General features: G+C 41.1%; 1 protein-coding gene across 2 annotated transcripts in view; it reads right to left on the reverse strand.

Moving 5' to 3' along the window:
- Positions 1 to 19,474, reverse strand: part of EGFLAM (EGF like, fibronectin type III and laminin G domains) — a 181,798-nt gene that overhangs the window by 116,282 nt on the left and 46,042 nt on the right. For both annotated transcript variants that reach the window (XM_038535273.1, XM_038535274.1), the window contains exons 2-3: positions 2,283 to 2,392; positions 1,136 to 1,219 (exon numbers count right to left, since the gene is read on the reverse strand). In XM_038535273.1, coding sequence (XP_038391201.1) covers positions 1,136 to 1,219; positions 2,283 to 2,392 — 194 coding nt within the window. The remainder of the gene's footprint in view (positions 1 to 1,135; positions 1,220 to 2,282; positions 2,393 to 19,474) is intronic.

The following is a 19,474-nucleotide window of genomic DNA, read 5'->3' on the forward strand; positions in this document are numbered from 1 at the left end:
AAACAAGGGCAGCTGGAGCAAAAGTCTGAGATTAAAAGCATACATGCAAGCTGCAGATGTGCATCGATCTCTGCTTTGTGAAGAGCTTGGGTAAAAATAGCCAGGGCAGGGTTCAGAAGTCAGTGTGCACTGGGTCTACAGTTGACTCTGTTACTCAATAATGTACAATGTAGGGACAGTGATTTCACCATCTGAGGCCAGCATCCTTGTCCATAGAATGAGGTCATAGGATAGTTGTGAAGATGAGATTGAAAAACAAAGGTAAAGCAGAGGAATAGTGCCTGGCAGGTAACAGATGCCCAGCAAGTGATCGCTACTTCTCCCGGCTGACAAACGGGTTTCTTGGCGCTGTGCCTAGCAGGCTCTTATGTAGGACCTGGAAGCACGGTCACCGCCACGCCACCGCCACTGCCACCGCCACCCCGTTTCAGCAGCGTTCTAGGCACTGGTGCTAACCGCTTGCAGAGCAATTTAAAAGGCTCTAGCTATAGGATAACTGCAGTAGAATGGGGAAGGAGGAGGAGAGTGGAGGAAAGGAACCAGAACATGCCTAAGGCAGAAAAAATCACCCAGACAGACCTTGACAGGAAAAGAAAAAAAGATGGACAGGCAACAATTGGTTAGTAGAAGGACAGGGTGCCGAGCTCGGCAGGAAAAATAAACAACTTGGACCGTGTGAATATACATTTCAAATGACATCATTTTCTCCTGCGCTGTGTCTCCAGGTGGTTGGGAAGATACAAATGTGTCATCTTTCTTTATAAAGCTTTATTGGGATTTTTTAAAAAGTTGGAATTGAGCTTCTTGAAGGAAAAATAGGGAGGGGTGAAACAGCAGCTATAACGTGGCTGCTCTGTGGCCTGATGAATGGGGTGGGTTGAGCCCAGGATGGAAGTGCTTACACCAGAACTCTTTCTTCACAAGGCTGTCTTCCTGGAGAGGGAGAGGCGTGTGATAAGGGAATGTGCACAAAAGGCACGTGTAAATTCCAGAGAATTCTGCAAACATTAGTATTCCATCCACAGCTGCACACACGCACATGCACACACACACAGGATTGGAAAGCCTTCTGCATCTGGCTGAGATGCCAAGCCCCGGTGTGCATCTGAGGGGCTGCCACGATGCAGACACTCACCATGGCCAGGCTGTCCTGGCTGAGCGACACGCTGTGGGATTGCTCCTGCAGGTATTTATCCCTGCCGACCTCAGAGAAGAAGACCTGGAAAAGAGGGAGGCATCCAGGCTGAGAGCAGGGCCAGCACTTCTCTACTAGGTCAAGGGCCTGTGGTTCTAGCTCCACTCACAGCCGCAGGGGGTTCGAGGTTGGCCAACACCAGCTCCACTGCAAACATCAGCTCTACATGGCAGGGCTTGCAAACTCAGGAGGAGGCCCAGGAGGAGGATCTGCATCAGTGAAGTGGGAAGGAGGGGGCTGGACCAAGCTCTCACTATTTTTCCCCAAACCATGACTTTCTCAGGTAATCTTCCATCATCCCACTCTTGATAAGTAACATGAGTTCAGAAACACATTTCTCTGCCTTCAGAAGACAATAGGATGAGGGCCTATTTTTGGTGAAAGGGAGGCAGTAGGAGTAGTAGTTAGAGATCTGGGTGTAATGGGGAGTCGGGGGTGGGGGAGGTTTCTGTCCCATTTAAAATGGGCAGCCCCCCTCCAGCAGGCTCAGGCCATAGGAATGTGGACCCCGTGTGGCCAGCTCTCTGGATATTATTCCCAGAGACCTCAGAACTCCAAGTATTTATCTGAAATCTCTTGACTCCTAAAAGCTGACTAATTTTGAAAAACCCTGTACAAATGAGACATTTTGGTGAACTGAAAGGAACTCCTCCTGAAAGGTAGGAGCACATTCTCTGTTCCCTCCCCCACTCTGCCATCCATGTCTTCACTTTAATTCAGATTTTACAGTATTTTGTATCTGTTGACAGCATTCCACAGTGACTCTATTACTTCCCATGTGCCTGCTTCAGCCTCCGCACTTGACTGTGGGCAACCAGATAGCAGGACCCACATCTTCCACTTAGTTTCTATTTTCCCATCCCTGAACAGAGTCAGGACTCTATAGATCCTAACTGAGTTCCAGGCACTGACAAATACCCTTACAACAGGGAAACACTTCCTCTGGTTTTATGTAAGGAGACTGGGGCAGTTGTTAATAGGGGAGTGTTGATAGAAGGAGGCCATATAAAGGAGGAGCAAGGGTGGGAAGGGTGTGCAGTTACCCCAACGATACCCACTATGGAAATCCCTGGGCCCCGGTACTCACAGTATACCCAATGATGGGGCTCTTGGGATGCCTTGGCATTTTCCACTGGATGCTGAAAGCTGTGCAGTTCAATGAGGACAGCATGATATCGAGAGGCGGCCCCACCTTGCCTGCCCCAAAGCAAAAAAGACCGTGTTAGAGGCTGCACGCATCCACCCTGAGTGTACTTGTAGATGCACAGCATACTTCAAGATGAGGCCACAGGACAGAAATGTAGACACCTCTCTGGCATGCCACACCTGTATCAGCTGACTTCACTGGAACTCTGCTATCCCCTTCCGATGTGGCAATGGTAGGGAAATCCGCCCAGCTATTTCCCTACTGTAACTACTGTAACCTACTTCCCTTCTGTAACTTCTAACACCCCGGCGGCTGGCAAAGGAAGAGTGGGGGTAGCACAGACCAAACACTTCCGACTTGACTCTAGGAGCATGGAATGTATTAAAGGAAGATGATGATTTGCCTTTCTTTTTACTTAGTAACATATATATATGTTTTATAGGTATGTTGTATAGCTGTGTCTGTTTACATAATTCACTTATTATAGACATTATGCTCTTTCATCTCTACATTTTCTCGGTGTTCAGTATGTATTTCCAAAAACAAGGACATTGTCTATATCAGCCATATTGAGACAATACTATTTTCTGATCCATAGTCTACAGTCAATTATTCCATAATGTCCTTTGTTTCTATTTTTCTCCTGCACTAGAATCTCATCCAAGTTTATGCATTGCATTAGGTTGTCATCTCTTTAGCCTCCTTTAATCTGATCAGTTCCTCTTTCATGAGCTTGCATTTTGGAAGAGAATAGTCATTTATTTATAGAATGTTTATTTGAGTTTGTCTGATACTCCCTCATGATTGGCCACACATCGCTGTTAGGCTACTACCGATCTTCTGATGATGTGTCAGAAGGGGGATCATCTGCTTACAGACCGTTTGACAGTGGGTAACTGAAATTGCTGACATTGAAACCATAGACACGTGAGGGACCGCTGTAATGCATATGCCACAATTTACGGTATTTCTCATTCCACTATTGTTAGACACTTAAATTATTTCCAGTGTTTTGCTATTTTAAATAATGTTCCATGAGGGCAGAACCCAGGTATGTCCATTTGAGAGCACAGACACTAATAAATGAAAAAGCTTGAGTGGATGAATGTTCTTCATTCTGATTTCCCACCTGCTAGTATGTCCTGATGATCCTTCTTTTTAACAACTGTGTATAATTCTCCAGCATATCAGTTCAGGTACTTTGTCGGCAACTCACAGAGGTCTAATGCGTCTATTTATTAGACTGCTGCTAGGGCCTCCCACTTGTGTTTTTAATAACAGAAACCAAAGCCTTTCTGGTGGCCCAAGTAATAGAGGCTCAGTGCTGTCACTTGGCAAGGACTGCCAGTCTAGGAGGCAGCAGCCACACTTTTCTGCCCACAGACAATACCACAGCCACCACTGTTGTCACTCAGGGATTTGATCTTCAACTACTTGCTGTCTCTGCCTTGGTTCAAGATCTAAAGTCCCATCTGGCTGGCCAAACTTCTGTAATGTGACTCCTTCTTGACTCAACCAAGGGGTCAGAAAGGAATAATCAGTTTTTTTCTGGTTTCCAAACTGGGAACTGACAGGATGAAGGGAGTTTTAGGAATAGTACTTCTATCCCTCCTATCTATAGTACTAAAGGCTCCTTAGAGGGGAATCAGATCCGAGAAAAGAGCAGTGGGAGGTGGGAAGCCCAAATACTCTGCTATGCAGAACACACATGTACATTAACTGTATCAGCTGACTGATATTTAGGTTGTTTCCAAAATTTCACTGTTAAAAATAATGCTGAGAAGAACATTTATGTGCCTGTTTGTTCCCATGTCTGAGGATTTCAGGGATGGATACCTATCAACAATTATAGATACATCTAACCTAAAACAATGAAATACACATTATTTTCAAGTACACATGGAACATCTCCAGAATAGATCACAGATTAGCCCACAAAACAAGTCTCAACAAATTCAGAAAGACTGAAATCATACCATCATCTTTTCTAACCACAACAGTTTGACAATAGACATCAACCATAAGGAAAAATCTGAAAGATCACAAATATATGGAGGTTAAATAACATGCACTGAACAATGAATGAGTTAACCAAAAAAAATCAAAGAGGAAATAAAAAAATGCATGGAGACAAATGAAAATGAAAACACAATGGTCCCAAATCTTTCAGATGCAGCAAAGCTTTTTTAAGAGGGAAGTTTATAGCAATACAGGCTTACCCCAAGAAACAAGAAAAATCTTAAATAAATAACCTAACCTCACACCTAAGGGAGCTAGGAAAAAAGAAAAAAAAAAAAAAAGAGCAAACAAAACTCAAAAAAGTAGAAGGAAGGAAATAATAAACATTAAAACAGAAATAAATGAATAGAAACTAAAACAAAACAAAACCAATAGAACAGATCAATGAAATGAGGAGCTGGTTCTTTGAAAAGATCAACAAAACTGATAAAGCCAGACCCATCAGAAAGAGAAGGGGGGGAGAGGGACCGAGAGGACTCAAAATCACAAATGAAAGAAGAGAAATGACAACTGACACCACAGAAGTACTAAGGATTATAAGAGAATTTTATAAAAAAATTATATCTCAACAAATTGCCAACCTAGAAGAAACACATAAACTCCCAGAAACATATAACTTCCCAAAATTGAATCGGGAAGAATGCAAAATTTGAAAGAATGGATTACCAGCAATGAAATTGAATAAGTAATCAAAAAATCCCCAAGAAAAAAAAAAAATCCCCAAGAAACAAAAGTCCAGGACCAGACAGCTTCACAGGTGAATTTTACCAAATAATTAAAGAGTAAATAATGTTTTTTTCTCAAACTGTTCCAAACGAACAGAAGAGGAAAGAAAGCTTCCAAATTCACTCTATGAAGCCAACATTACCCTGATACCAAAACCAGATAAAGGCACTACAAAAAAAGAGAACTAAAGGCCAATATCTCTGATGAACATAGAAATAAAAATCTTTAACAAAATGTTAGTGAACCGGGATCCCTGGGTGGCGCAGCGGTTTAGCGCCTGCCTTTGGCCCAGGGCGTGATCCTGGAGACCTGGGATCGAATCCCACATCGGGCTCCCGGTGCATGGAGCCTGCTTCTCCCTCTGCCTGTGTCTCTGCCTCTCTCTCTCTCTCTCTCTCTCTGTGACTATCATAAATAAAAAAATAATAATAAAAATAAAAATAAAATACAAAATGTTAGTGAACCATCCAACAGTAGAATAAAAATCATTCACCACTATCAAAAGGGATTTATTTCTGGGATTCAAGGGTAGTTTGATATCCACAAATCAATCAACATAATATATCACATCAACAAGGGAAAGGATAAAAACCATATGACCATTTCAATAATTGTAGAAAAAGCATTTGACAAAGTACTACATCCATTCATGATAAAAACCCTCAGGAAAGTAGGCTTAGAGGGAATATACATCAACATAATAAAGGTCATGTATTAAAAACTCACAGCTAACATCACAGTCAATGGCAAAAAACTGAGAGCTTTCCCTCTAAGATCAGGAACAAGACAAGAACGTTCACTGTCACCACTTTTATTCAACATAATACTAGAAGCCCTAGCAATCAATAGACAAGAAAAAGAAATAAAAGGCATCCAAATTGGTAAGAAAGAAGTAAAAGTTTCACTATTTACAGATGACATGATACTACATATAAGAAACCCTAAAGACTCCATCAAAAAATACTGATAACTGAATTTAGTAAGGTCACAGGATACAAAATTAATATACAGAAATCCATTACATTTCTATACATGAATAACAAAGTAGTAGAAAGAGAAATTAAGAAAAACAACCCCATTTACAATTGCACCCAAAGTAACAACATACCTAGGAATAAACTTAACCAAGGAGGTAAAAGATCTATACTCTGAAAACTATAAAACATTGAAGAAAGAAACTGACAATGACACAAAAAAATGGAAAAATATTCCGTGCTCATGGGTTGGAAGAATAAATATTGTTAAAATATCCATACTACCCAAAGCAGTCTGCAGATTTAATGCAATCTTACTCAAAATACCAACAGCATTTTTCACAGAACTAGAACAAAAAATCCTAAAATATGTATGGAACCACAAAGACCTTGAGTAGCCAAAGTAATCTTGAAAGAAAAGAACATACTGGAGGTAACACAATCCCAGATTTTAAGATATATTACTAGACACATAGATCAATAGAACAGAATACAGAACCCAGAAACAAACCCATTATTATATGGTCAAATAGTCTTCAACAAAAGAGGCAAGAATAGGCAATGGTGAAAAGACAGTCTCTTCAATAAATGGTGTTGGGAAAACTGGAAAGCTACATGCAAAAGAATGAAACTGGACCACTGTCTTACACCATACACACACACCTCAAACCTCAAAATGGATTAAGGACCTAAAGGTGAGATGTGAAACCATAAATATCCTAGAAAAGAGCACAGGCAGTAATTTCTCTGACATTGGCCATAGCAACATTTTTGTAGACATGTCTTCTGAGGCAAGGGAAACAGAAGCAAAAATAAACTATTGACACTACATCAAAATAAAAAAGCTTCTATGCAAGCAAAGTAAACAATCAATAAAACTAAAAGGTAACCTACCGAAAGGGAGAAGATATTGCAAATGACATATCTGACAAAGGGCTAGTATCCAAAATGCATAAAGAACTTATACAAAACAAATAATCCAATTTAAAAACAGACAGAAGACATGAACAGACATTTCTTCAAAGATGGCATAGAGATGGCCAACAGACACATGAAAAGCTCAACATCATTCATCATCAGGGAAATTAAAATCAAACCTACAATGACATATCATCTCACATCTGTCAGAATGGCTAAAATCACAAACACAAGAAACAACAAGTATTGGTGAGGATTTGGAGAGAAAGAAATCCTCTCATGCACTGCTGATGGGAAGCAGTCTGGTGGTGTAGCCACTGTGGAAAACAGTATAGACATACTTCAAAATACTAAAATAACAATTACATATGATCCAGAAGTCCCCCTACTGGGTACTTACCCAAAGAATATGAAGACACTAATTCTAAAGGTATATACATCCCTATGTTTGTTGCAGCATTACTTACAATAGCCAAATTATGGAAGCAGCCCAAGTATCCATCAATAGGTGAATAGATAAGAAGATATGGTATGTAAAGACACACACACAAAAATATCACTCAGCCATAAAGATAATGAAATCTTTCCAATTGTAGCAACGTGGATGATCTAGAGGATATACTGCTAATTGAGATAAGTCAGTCAGAAAAAGACAAATACCATATGATTTCACTCATATGTGGAATTTAAGAAACAAAATGAATGAACAAAGAAAGAAAGAGACAAACAAAAAACAATCTTAAATATAGTGAACAAACTGGTGGTTACCAGAGAGGAGGTGGGTTAGGGGGATGACGTATGAAGGGTATTAAGAGTACACTTACCAGGATGAGCACTGAGTAATATATAGAATTTTTGGATCACTAAACTATTCAATTGAAACTGATATACACTGTATGCTAATTATACTGGAATTAAAATTTTTTAAATTATGAGTATATACATTTTAAGTTTTAATAGTTACTGACTTATTGCTCTCCAAAAGGGATTAAATACATGAATCTTTAAATATATTTGATTATTTCATTTGGAAAAATTCTTAAAGCCAAATTCTTGTATCTAAGACAGAATTTCGCAGTATCAACATTGTTGACCTTTTGCGCTAGATGGTTTTTTGTAGGACTTCTTCCATACATTGCAGGATGTTGAACAGCATCCGTGGTCTCAGCTCACTAGATGCCAGTAGCACCCCTCAACCATAGTTGTGAAAACCAAAAATAATCTCCAGACATTGCTAAATGTCTCCTGGGGGCAAAACTGCTTCCAGTTGAGAACTACGGATCCTAGAGAATGGATATTTTAAGGACTTTTTATAAGTATATCCAAACTAACATCTAAGAAGATTAACCAATTTAGAAACTTACGGAGGTGTATGAGAAAGCCCAATAGAAGTAATACATCTTTACCAGATCCGAGTATTACTTAAAAGTCTTTCCTAAGTTTTTAAAGCTTTATTTATTTATTTGAGAGAGAAAGCATGAGTGGGAGGGGCAAAGGGAGAGAGAAACTCAAGCAGACTCCATGCTGAGTGTGGAGCCCAACATAGGGATTGATCTCAGGGTGGTGACCTGACCTGAAACCAAGAGGCACACACTTAACACTCAACACTCAACTGACTGTACCACCCAGGGACACCAAGTCTTTGCTAATTTGGTAAGAAAAAAGTTGACTACCTTAATATCTTCCTTGGCTATTTTTAATCCTCTAATTATGTGTTTGTGCATTTTTCAACTGGGTTAATTTTTTTCTTATTGATTTAAAAGAACTCTTACTATGTTACTATCTTAATCATTCACTTATATTTTCTCTGTGTATTTTTATTTTTGGGTCTAGCTGTATAATTATCCACTACTAGTAGTTATATCGCCAAGTTAAGAGGTTTATGCTAACAAAATCTCAAAGGAGATGGGGGAGTAGGAAGTGGGGGGAAGATAGTGGAAATGATTTATCAGACCCTCACAGAACCGTAGAATAACCAATAAACACAACTTCACCCTAAATCCTAGGAATAGAACTTTCTCCATTTACTTTGGGAAAAATCACAACTGATCAAGGTGGGCTACTTGGGTCAGTAAGTGGGACACCAGTCCTTGTGTCCTCACGTAACAGCCATGGTTCAGTACAGAAAACAGAAAACACTCTAAGTATTTTGAGCAGAAGCATGGTTACAAAACTGGTGAGAAGGCCAGTGGAATGGAATTCATGACTCTCCCTTCACTCTATTTTAAAGATAGATATATAGACAAGAGAAAGAGAGAAACTAGCTATAGTGGTGACTCAAAACTAAGAAGTCTCTGCCTTCATATTCAATCCTGCCATGAGACTGAGACTGCCTTCAGACACCCACAGAAGTGATGGTGAACCTTGGAAGGATGAGTTCTCATGTTTTGATACCCTCGCTTAGGAGGAGAAATAGCCTCAGGAAAATGGCCTTCATCCCACTCCTGCTTTCCATTTGTCCCAAGAATGCATCTCACTGGTGAGACCTAATTTATATCCAGAATACTGGCTGCAAGGCAGTCTGAAAAAGATCATTTTAATTTTTCCAGCCTTTGCATTATAGTAATGGTGCCTAGAAGGAGAAAAAATGGATGTTGAACAAGCCAAAGCTACAGTGTCCATGACATGGTCATACCATAAAAGGCATGAACTCCAATATGCTATCCCCTTTACTTTCATATTCTGCAGGAAAATATTCTAATCAAGCCCTGATGGGACACAGTTAGGTATGACTTCTATTGTACTGTCACATTCATTCATTTATTAGATCTTTCACATACCTAATAAATATGTATTGAGCTCCTATCTGTATCAGGCACTGGGTTAGTCAGTGAGACTACATTAAGGATACAAGAGACAGAGGACCACTACAAGCATGTTAGCAGGACACTACAATTGGGTGTGACAAATGTAAAGGACAATATGGGGCACTTTTGTGGCACATAGCAAGGATATACCTGGCCCTACCTGCCAGGCTAGTAGGAATGAGGCAAAGTAGGGGTGGAAAATTGTTCCAAGCAGAGGGAGCAGTATATACTCTTCCTCAAAAAAGTAGGAGGAAGAACCACATAATAGAACCATGAGGGCATTATAGTTGAGTGGATATGGAGGGGTGAAGGAGAGGAGAGAGTCAGGAAAGCTCCAAGGATTCTGCTTTGGGTAACACAGGGGAGAGGGTGTATGTTATTCACTCATTTGGGAACACAAAGATGGCTTTTAGTGTCAATGATGAAAGAGGTGTGGTCATCTGCAGCTGGTGAGCAAGAGGCAGCCAGGTCGGACATTTGGGCCAAATACCAAAAATATTCCAGATGAATCAAATGGCTAAAGATGCAAAATCAAATTATACAGAAGAGAATCGGATTTTAAAATCCGATTTTTGTTTGTGAGGAGAAACCTTTCTAACCTTAAAAAAGGTAAAGAAAATAAATCAAAAGAAAAGTGATGAATTCTGCATCATAAAACTTTCACCATGCTCTTCAAAAATCGCAAAAGAAAAATCAAAACAACAGATCGGAGGATAAATCATTGCAACAAAATGACAGGCCAAGGGCTATCTTTATTATAAAACTCATACATATTGATAAAAAATTTATTTAGACCCTAATAAATAAAATATGAAGAGACAACTCAGAAAAGAGAAAGTATAGCTGGTAAACATGCATGGTAAAATATTCAAATTGCTAGTTATCAAATAAATACAATTTTTAAAAATTGAGATGTCATTTTCACCTATTAAATTAGCCAAAATGTGTAAGTGATAGTAACTAATGCTGACAAGAATACATGAATGTGCTACTCACAAAAAATTACTTATGACAGTGTAAATGAGCACAGGCATTTTGGAAGACAATTTGGCAATGTGCAATAATATCCGGAGCCATAAATACGTTCCTTTCCTTGGCCTCTCAGAAGTGTGGTTACAGTCTGTTGTGAGGAAAAGAACCTTAAAAGAAGAGAAGGCTGCTCACATGAAGATGCTCCGTCTGTGATCTTGTGATACAGAAAAAAATAGAAACACTCTAGATAACTTAGAAGCAGGTGATAGGCCAATAGTGGTATATTACATGGGTAGACCGTAATACAGACATTAACAATGAGATTTGACCAAACACACTGTGGTATCTTGGATTGGATCTAGAACAGAAAAGGATATTAGTGGAAAAACGAGTGATACCCAAAGAGTCTGTAGTTCAGTTGATAACACAGTACTATTAGTACTATCACTAGTTAATTTTTTGGACTTGACTAATGTGCCATGGTTATGGAAGACATGACTATGAGGAGAAACTTGGTGAAAGATGGGCAGGAATTCTATTATCTTTGCAACTAACTGTAAATCTGAATTTATTTCAGAATTAAAAGTCCATTTTAAGGGACGCCTGGGTGGCTCAGCTGTTCAGCGTCTGCCTTTGGTGCAGGGAGTGATCCTAAGGTCTAGGATCAAGTCCCACATCGGACTCCCCGTAGGAAGCCTGCTTCTCCCTCTGCCTATATCTCTGCCTCTCATGAATAAATAAATAAAATATATATTTTTAAAAAGGTCTATTTTAAAAGTGAGGCTTGTTGTCACTGTGCAGCAACAATTATGATGTAGTGTTAAATAAAAAGTATACCTAATTGCCACTGATACTATTACTAGATTTATAAGGAAATATTCATTTGAAAAATTACTTGAAGGCAAGAGTAAAGGCAATTGTTACCTTAAGGTGGCAGAGATTAAGGATGATGTTTTTCCCTTCTGTATTCTTCTATTTGATAAGCTTCACAGAATGCTAGTATATCATTTTTTATAATTTTAGAAAGCTACTCTGAAAAGTATTTTTATAGTCAAAGACCAAACATTGTATGGATGCGGGTGTGCTAACGGAAATCCACAAAGCACTGCTTCCTGAAGCTTGTATTAGTTGGGTTAAGGCAGGCTTTGTCACCTCATAGACACATTCTGTCTCTCCATTTAATGTAAGGCTAAAAATAGTTTGCAATTAACAAAGCAGATCCATTAGCTCTTAACAACCAAAGGAAATGTATCTGCATAAAATACCATTCCTGTATCATAAGTCAATCATCGCAGTAAAATGAAAGTGCCCAGGAAGGAGGCTATCGCTGCCATGAACAATGCCGCACAGCACTGTCAACTGTAGTGACAGTAGTGCTATCGAGGTGACCTGGTTTATAAAGGACACAGAACAGGCTACTCTGTTCTCTTGCTCCTCCCCACCTTAGTGGCTGGCTGTATTCTAGAATAGGATTTTCCAAATTTTTTTTGCTCTCTATTCCCTGAATTCTCTAAGGCAGCTCTGATTCTAAATTAGATCTCACAGCAGTGGAAGTTAGAGGGGCATAGCCATGGGGCGTCACAGGACATAGACTGGAGGATGGCCAGAGCCAGGTTTCACAATGTCTAAGAGAGGAGGGACAGATGCATAACCAGGGTCCTGGGCTTCACATCCTCATGAAGATTCTCAACTAGAGCTGGTGGGAAGGCCCAGTGCTCTGAGCATGCTCCCTTTATATACACGCACGTGTCCTTGCATATTGATGAGAAGATTTTGTTTTTCTTTTTTCAAAAGAACTAACATTTTAGTTAATGGTAAAAATATTTGCAAACTATGTATTTGATAAAGAGTTATTATTCAAAATACTTAAGGAACTCTTACCATTCAATAGCAAAAAAAAAAAAAAAAAACCAGTACATCAAAAAAAGGGGGGGGGGGGCAAAGAACCTGAAATTTTCCAAGGAAAGACATTTTTTCCTGAGAAGATACGCAAATGCATAGCCAACAGATACATGAAAAGGTGCTCAACATCACTTATCAACAGTGAAATGCAAATCAAAACCACAATGATGTACAACCTCACACCTGTTAGCATGGCTATGACCAAAAAGACAAGAGATAACAAGTGTTGATGAGAATGGAAAAAAAAGGGACTTCTCCTGTGCCCTGTTGGTGGGCATGTAACTTGGCACAGCCACTATGGAAATATAGAGGTCTGCAAACAACTAAAAATAGAGCTACCATGACTGGGTATCTGAAGGAAATAAAAATAGGAGCTCAAAGAGATACTTGCTCCCCTGCATTCATTTCAGCATCATTTATAATGGCCAAGACATAGAAACAACTAATGTCTGTTGATGGATGAATGGATACAGATGTCACACACACACACACTCACACCACTGAACAATGGAATATTATTTATCTGTAAAAAAGAAGGAAATCTTGCCACTCGTGACAACATGGATAAACCTGAAGGGCATTATACTCAGTGAAATAAGTCAGAAAAAAGCAAATACTGCATTATTTCATTTTTATGTGGAATCTAAAAAAAGTCGAACTCACAGAAACAGAGTATTGGTGGTTGTCACAGTGGATGGGGTAGGGTGGGAAGGAGAATGTGTGAAGGTAGCCCAAGTATACAAACTTCCAGTTATGAGATGAATAAGGTCTGAAGATTGAACATACAGCCTGGTGACTACAGTTTATAATACTTGAAAGTTGCTAAGAGAGTAAGTGTTTAAAGTTCCTACTGAGATGATCAATGTGTCAGCTACCCTTACTGTGGTGATCATTTCTCAACATGTATGTCACAAAAGGATATCAAATTATCACACTGTACACTTAAACTTATATGATGTTATATGTCACTTATATCGCAATAAAGCCAAAAATAAATAAATAAACAAATAAACCTGGGGGCAGGAAATAAAATAGTTAAATCTCCATTCACTATTCCTTTCCTCTTCCTTCTCTCTTCCAGAGATAACAACCATTTGGTGTTACTGTGTTTTATCTCCATGGAGGTTTACATACTTTTATTTTATCTGCACATTTTAAAAAAAGATTTTATTTACTTATTTGATAGAGAAAGAGAGCAAAGCAGGGTGAGGAGCAGAGGGAGAAGCAGGCCCCCCACTGAGTAAGAAACCCAATACAGGGCTCGATCCCAGTATCCTGGGACCATGACCTGAACCGAAGACAGACGCTCAACTGACAGAGCCACCCAGGCACCCCTATCTGCATATTTCTTTATTTTTACCAGAAACAACCTAACTGTCCATCAGTAAGATAATGGAGAAATTGTCGTTTATTCATACAAGGTACCCATATCTTTCCTCCTTGAATATTTATTCTTTAAAATGAAAGAGAGATCTAAGGAAGGAGAAAGAAACAGAGATGCAGGAGAAAACTCTTGTAAACTTTAAAGCATCCCTCAAATAGTAGCCAGTTTCCAGTCATCTTCCCCTCACTGCTAACTGGGCAATCACAGTTCTTTTTTTTTTTTTTTTCTTTCAGATAGAGAGAGCACAAGAGCACAAGCCAGGGAGAGGGCCAGAGGGAGAAGGAGAGAGGGAGAGAGAATTTCATGACCCTAAGATCATGACCTGAGCCAAAATCAAGAGTTAGACACTTGACCAACTGAGCCAGCCAGGCGCCCCTCTGTTCTTTGGTTTCTTTTTTTTTTTTTTTTTTTAAGATTTATTTATTTATTTATTCATTCAGAGAGAGCGAGAGAGAGGCAGAGACACAGGCAGAGGGAGAAGCAGGCTCCATGCAGGAAGCCCGATGTGGGACTTGATCCCGGGTCTCCAGGATCACACCCCAGGCTGCAGGCGGCGCCAAACCGCTGTGCCACCGGGGCTGCCCTGTTCTTTGGTTTCTAAATCCATTGCCATTTGTCCATGGGCATTTCAGTTTCCAAAATTTCATCATTGCTGTCTTCTAGCTCTTTCCTTTTATCCTGCTGGTTAAACTGATTTCACCACAAATCAACTGATCTCCATGACAATACGGGATACAGGAAGGAGAAGTTATTCCCACTTTATAGATGAAGAAACTGAAATCTAGAGTGTGCCAATGTAAAATCTTATCAAGCGGTCAGGAGGCAGAAATGGTGAGTAACAAGGTAGAATGGCTCTTCCTCCTAGAAGTGTTTCTGGTGATTTTGTCCAAGCTCTTCTCAGCGCCCAATACACTCTCCTCCTGGGTGCCCTCATCTCTGCCGGTGACTACCAAAGATGTTGGGAGCTCCCCAATCTGTTCCTCCAGCCCAGCCCTCTCTTTCAGGGGGCAAGTCTATGTATATAACCGCCAAGTGGACCCAGGTGTCACATGGGCCTCTCAAATTTAACGTGTCAAACCTGAGTTCCTTATTTTTCTCTTAAACCTGAGCTGTGGGGGACCTGGGTGACTCAGTAGGTTAAGCGTCTGCTTTTGGCTCAGGTTATGATCCCGGGGTCCTGGGATCAAGCCCTGCATTAGACTCCTTGCTCAGGAGTCTGCTTCTCTCTCTCCCTCTGCCCCTCCACCCCCACTAGTGCATGAGCTCTCTCTCTCCCTCCCCTCTCTCTCAAATAAATGTATAAAATCTTTAAACAAACAAACAAAAACAAAGACCCTGAGTTGCATCAGTAATCCCCATCCTGATAAATGCCATCACCATCTACCATGACTTCCAAAAACCTGGAAGCGTCACTTTCAGCATCAAATTTATCCCGCGGTATCAATTTTCTCCTGTTCATGGAGACCTTGGAATCCTCAACCCATTGCCCAGAGCAGCACTACCAACTGCTCAGAGCTGTGCGTGCAGTGGAACCTATTTGCCATTTGGTCAAGACTTCCCTGGTGGTTTCTCTTGTCTTTCCAGATCTTTCCAGATCCTAAACAGTATTTATTCTCCTCTGAAGAATATGTGTTAGTAACTAAGTGAAACTTTCTTTCTGCAAAGCAGTGGAATGCAACATGAAGGGTGTTGGGGTCATAGGACTGGTGGCTCTAAAAGATGTGTAGGAGGCATGTATGAATGGCCATCTGCTGGAAGGAAACACCAGAGGCACATTTGCATTGTGAGCACAGCTTTATTCTCTCTGTATTTGTTTGAAGTGTCCTTGAGGGTAGGGCAGGTCTCCAGCTGCGGGCTGTCCGAAGCTGTATTTGCAGAGCTAGCACATTGTTTGAGATTGTAGATGATTGGAGTATATGTAGAGGGAGCAAGTTAAAAGCGAGAGAAAGCCACCCAGGAGAGCTTCCTTTGCCCTGGAAATAGATTCCAGACAGGGCGAGGTGGGGGATCTGGAAGGGCCATAGAAACCATGGGGAAGTCCTGACACATGGCCTGGCATCAGCCTCAGAGATAAGGAGATGGTGGAGTGTGGTCCTAACTGGGATGAGCGCCAAAGTATCTCTCTAAATCTCTTCCAGCTAAGTGAGTAAAACTAAGGAGACTTTCCTTACGTCAGGAGAAAGGCCAATCTTTGAACAGGGCAAGTCAAGCCCAAGCTACACTCCAAAAACTCCTAATGAAGCAGAAAGTTTTGATAATGGTTACAACACAGGTCTTCTGGGATTTTCTCTATTATGAACTAAAAACATACTAGCACTTCTTCAATATTAAAAAAAAAAATTGAAACAGTGGTCCACTTACATGTGCACAAAAGATTTAAGCAGTTACACATGAAAATTGCACTTATATTTAACCAACAATGGTTAGAACGATGGGGGAAATGTATTACACGATAGAAAACTAGTTTTGAAGAACCGTAGCCTTGAAAACTAGTATAATGCATTTATACAATATATCCTGAAGCTGTGTTCTTGTGAGCTAAAAGCTATACTTCTTAAGAGATAAATAAATAAAGAGTGTTGCTTTGCCACAAGGGAGCTGTATTCTTGGGCTTTCTTCTTTGGAGAGCTTTCAAAACTGCATTAGGTTTTTGCATTAGAAACTTCTGAATAATTAGGTCAATTTCTCAAGGTAATTTTATTTCATAAAATACTCCAACTTCCTGAGCCAAGTTCATCTCCGATTCAGTTAGTTTTGTAATCCAATTCATAAAAACACTTCAAAACGCAAACAAAAATATCATCTGTGACAGAAATACATTGCTAGCTTTTTCGTTATTTGATTTTCATGGAATGAACCAAGTTATATTCACTTGCTGCAATGGAAAGTGCCCGGACTAACTAAAAATAATCAGGAAATTCTGAACAAGGGGGAAAAAAATCCTTATTTCCATCTTTTTGAAGCTTGCTCAACTCTTATTACCAAAGCAGTACTATGAATATATAACCAAAATCTGCCACTAGAGCCTCTTCTAAGGTGATGCCTGCAAGGCAGCAGTAAAAATGTGAGTTTAAGACAGAACAGTGTTTGTTCTAGTTACCCAGGGATTCAAGACATTCTCAGACACTGAGGAGCAGCATGAAGTGTTTTCTAAAGCCCTGCCAGCTTCTCTCTGTGGGGCAGTTCTGTTCACATCACAATTGTGCTTCCCTTTGAAACCCGCCATTGCAGCGCATAATTCCAGAATATACTCCACCGTTCCACACAGTGTAATTCCCAAATGTAATTTGGGAGTAATTTCAGGGTGTAACTTTTTACTCCAGGGTATAATTCCAAAGAGTAAGTGGGCTCAATTAGATGATTTCTAGGGTCTCTCACACCTTGACATTAGATGATATGTCCCTATGTATCTACATGGGGTTATCTGCAGAATAGTGAAGGGGAGAGGGAAGAGGATCACTCAGAGCAGTTCATGGCTGTTCCCTTATACCCACACAAACATGGGTCCCCTTTTAGAAGTCCCACTATGGCCCTCACTTGGCCATACCACACTCTTTGGCTGGAATATGGTGTCCTAGGCCACATGCCTATGAGAGCCAGGACCCCGCCATGTGTAGACCACTCCTTGAGTGCCCAAGACCCTGGATTCCCCACCCAGATTTTCCTGATCCCCAGTGGCCTCTTCTTTTCCTTCTGAGGGTGGACCGTGCTGCTGGTGTGTATACCTCAGGTGAGAGGTATGGCCACTGGATTGCAGTCTGCCAGGACAGGTGGTGGACAGAGCTAGGGTTGTTGGCTGGGTGTCTGCATGCGTGCATGGGAGCATCCCTGATGGAAGGACAGAGCAAGAGGCGCACCACACCAAGATTCAGAGGTCAGTTCTCTCCACATTGTCTCTTTTCAAAGTGGAAATTTAAGGAGTCTAAGAAATCTAAATCTGAATGTGGTCTTCCAGGTCATTGTAAAGGAGAGAAAATACTGTATCTAATAGTTTGCTGGCTTAGTCAATGAATTGTAAGTTTTTACACAAAGGGTACTTGACTTCTGTGCTTGGTTCACTAGCATTAGGGACAGGCCTGCCTCTGAGCATCACACAGCTTCATAAACTGGGCTCAGCTGGATTGTGAGGGGATCCCGCAGAGGACTCCTTCTGGCCCAGCTGGTGACTTCTTTTTTTTTTTTTTTTTTTTTTTTAATTTTTATTTATTTATGATAGTCACAGAGAGAGAGGCAGAGACACAGGCAGAGGGAGAAGCAGGCTCCATGCACCGGGAGCCTGATGTGGGATTCGATCCTGGGTCTCCAGGATCGCGCCCTGGGCCAAAGGCAGGCACCAAACCGCTGCGCCACCCAGGGATCCCCAGCTGGTGACTTCTGACGAGGAAATGTGGGCTGAGGGCCCCTAGCTGCAGCTCCTGTTAAGAATCAGTCAACAAGCCCAAGGGAACACAGATGCCAGAAATGCAGAGATGCCAAAGAGAGTGCTAGTGATGTGCAAAACAGAGGCAGAAGGAAATGTAGATAAAATTAACTGTCCTTATTATCTGCAGCCCATTGACATATACTTGAGGCAGGCAGAGTAGGACTTTCCTCCAGGAAATTCCCAACTGTCTGCATGTTAATGCCTTGCTAGGCAGAAAAACTACCTTAGCTTGACAATAGCCAGGCCTCCAAGGATCCCAGCCAGTCTTCCTTGGCATATGAAAATCCTTTGGAAACTTCCCTTTGTCTTTACTTCCCGCAGCCCCACAGTACAAAATCAGTTGCTTCCTCACAGTCTGGAGGCAGCAGCTCCTTCTGCCCAAGGGTGCTGTCCCGATGCTTTAATAAAACCCCTTTTGGACCAAGGACATCTCAAGAACTCTTTCTTGGCCGTGGGCTCTGGACCCTAATAACACTACTCCAAAAGCATAGCATTTGACACCCTTATGTGGAGCTTGAATATTTTCAACTGGACTCTGAGCCATGATGCAGACTTGGGAAGTCCTGTCCTGTCCCCTCCCCTCCCCCCCTCCCCTCTCCTCTCTTCTCCTCTCCCCCCCCTCGCCTCCCCTCCCCTCGCCTCCCCTCACCTCCCCTTCCCATTACTCCCATTTCAGTGGCTCTGCAAGGAGTGCGGTCTCACTGCAACACTTTCGTGTCAATTGGTCAGACTGTGAGCCTCTAGCCTGTGGCTACTCTATGGGGGAGAAAGCCTGCCCTGTGGCTGGAAGGACATTTTGGGCAGAATGATAATAAGACCCAGAAACTTGATGCCTTCTCTTATTCTTGTCCTTATACAAGGTTGTCTGTCTTGGGCACCAGGACAGCCACCTAAGTGACTAGCATGGCTGCAGATCCTGTTAAGACTCCTGTGTGAGATTTCCTCCTCATTGGTCTAATGTGACCCCCTTCACATCCCTGGTCTAGCCACTTCTGGCCTCAAGACCT

The sequence above is a fragment of the Canis lupus genome, chromosome 4, assembly GCF_011100685.1.
Source record: "Canis lupus familiaris isolate Mischka breed German Shepherd chromosome 4, alternate assembly UU_Cfam_GSD_1.0, whole genome shotgun sequence".
NCBI classification, from domain to species: Eukaryota; Metazoa; Chordata; class Mammalia; order Carnivora; family Canidae; genus Canis; species Canis lupus.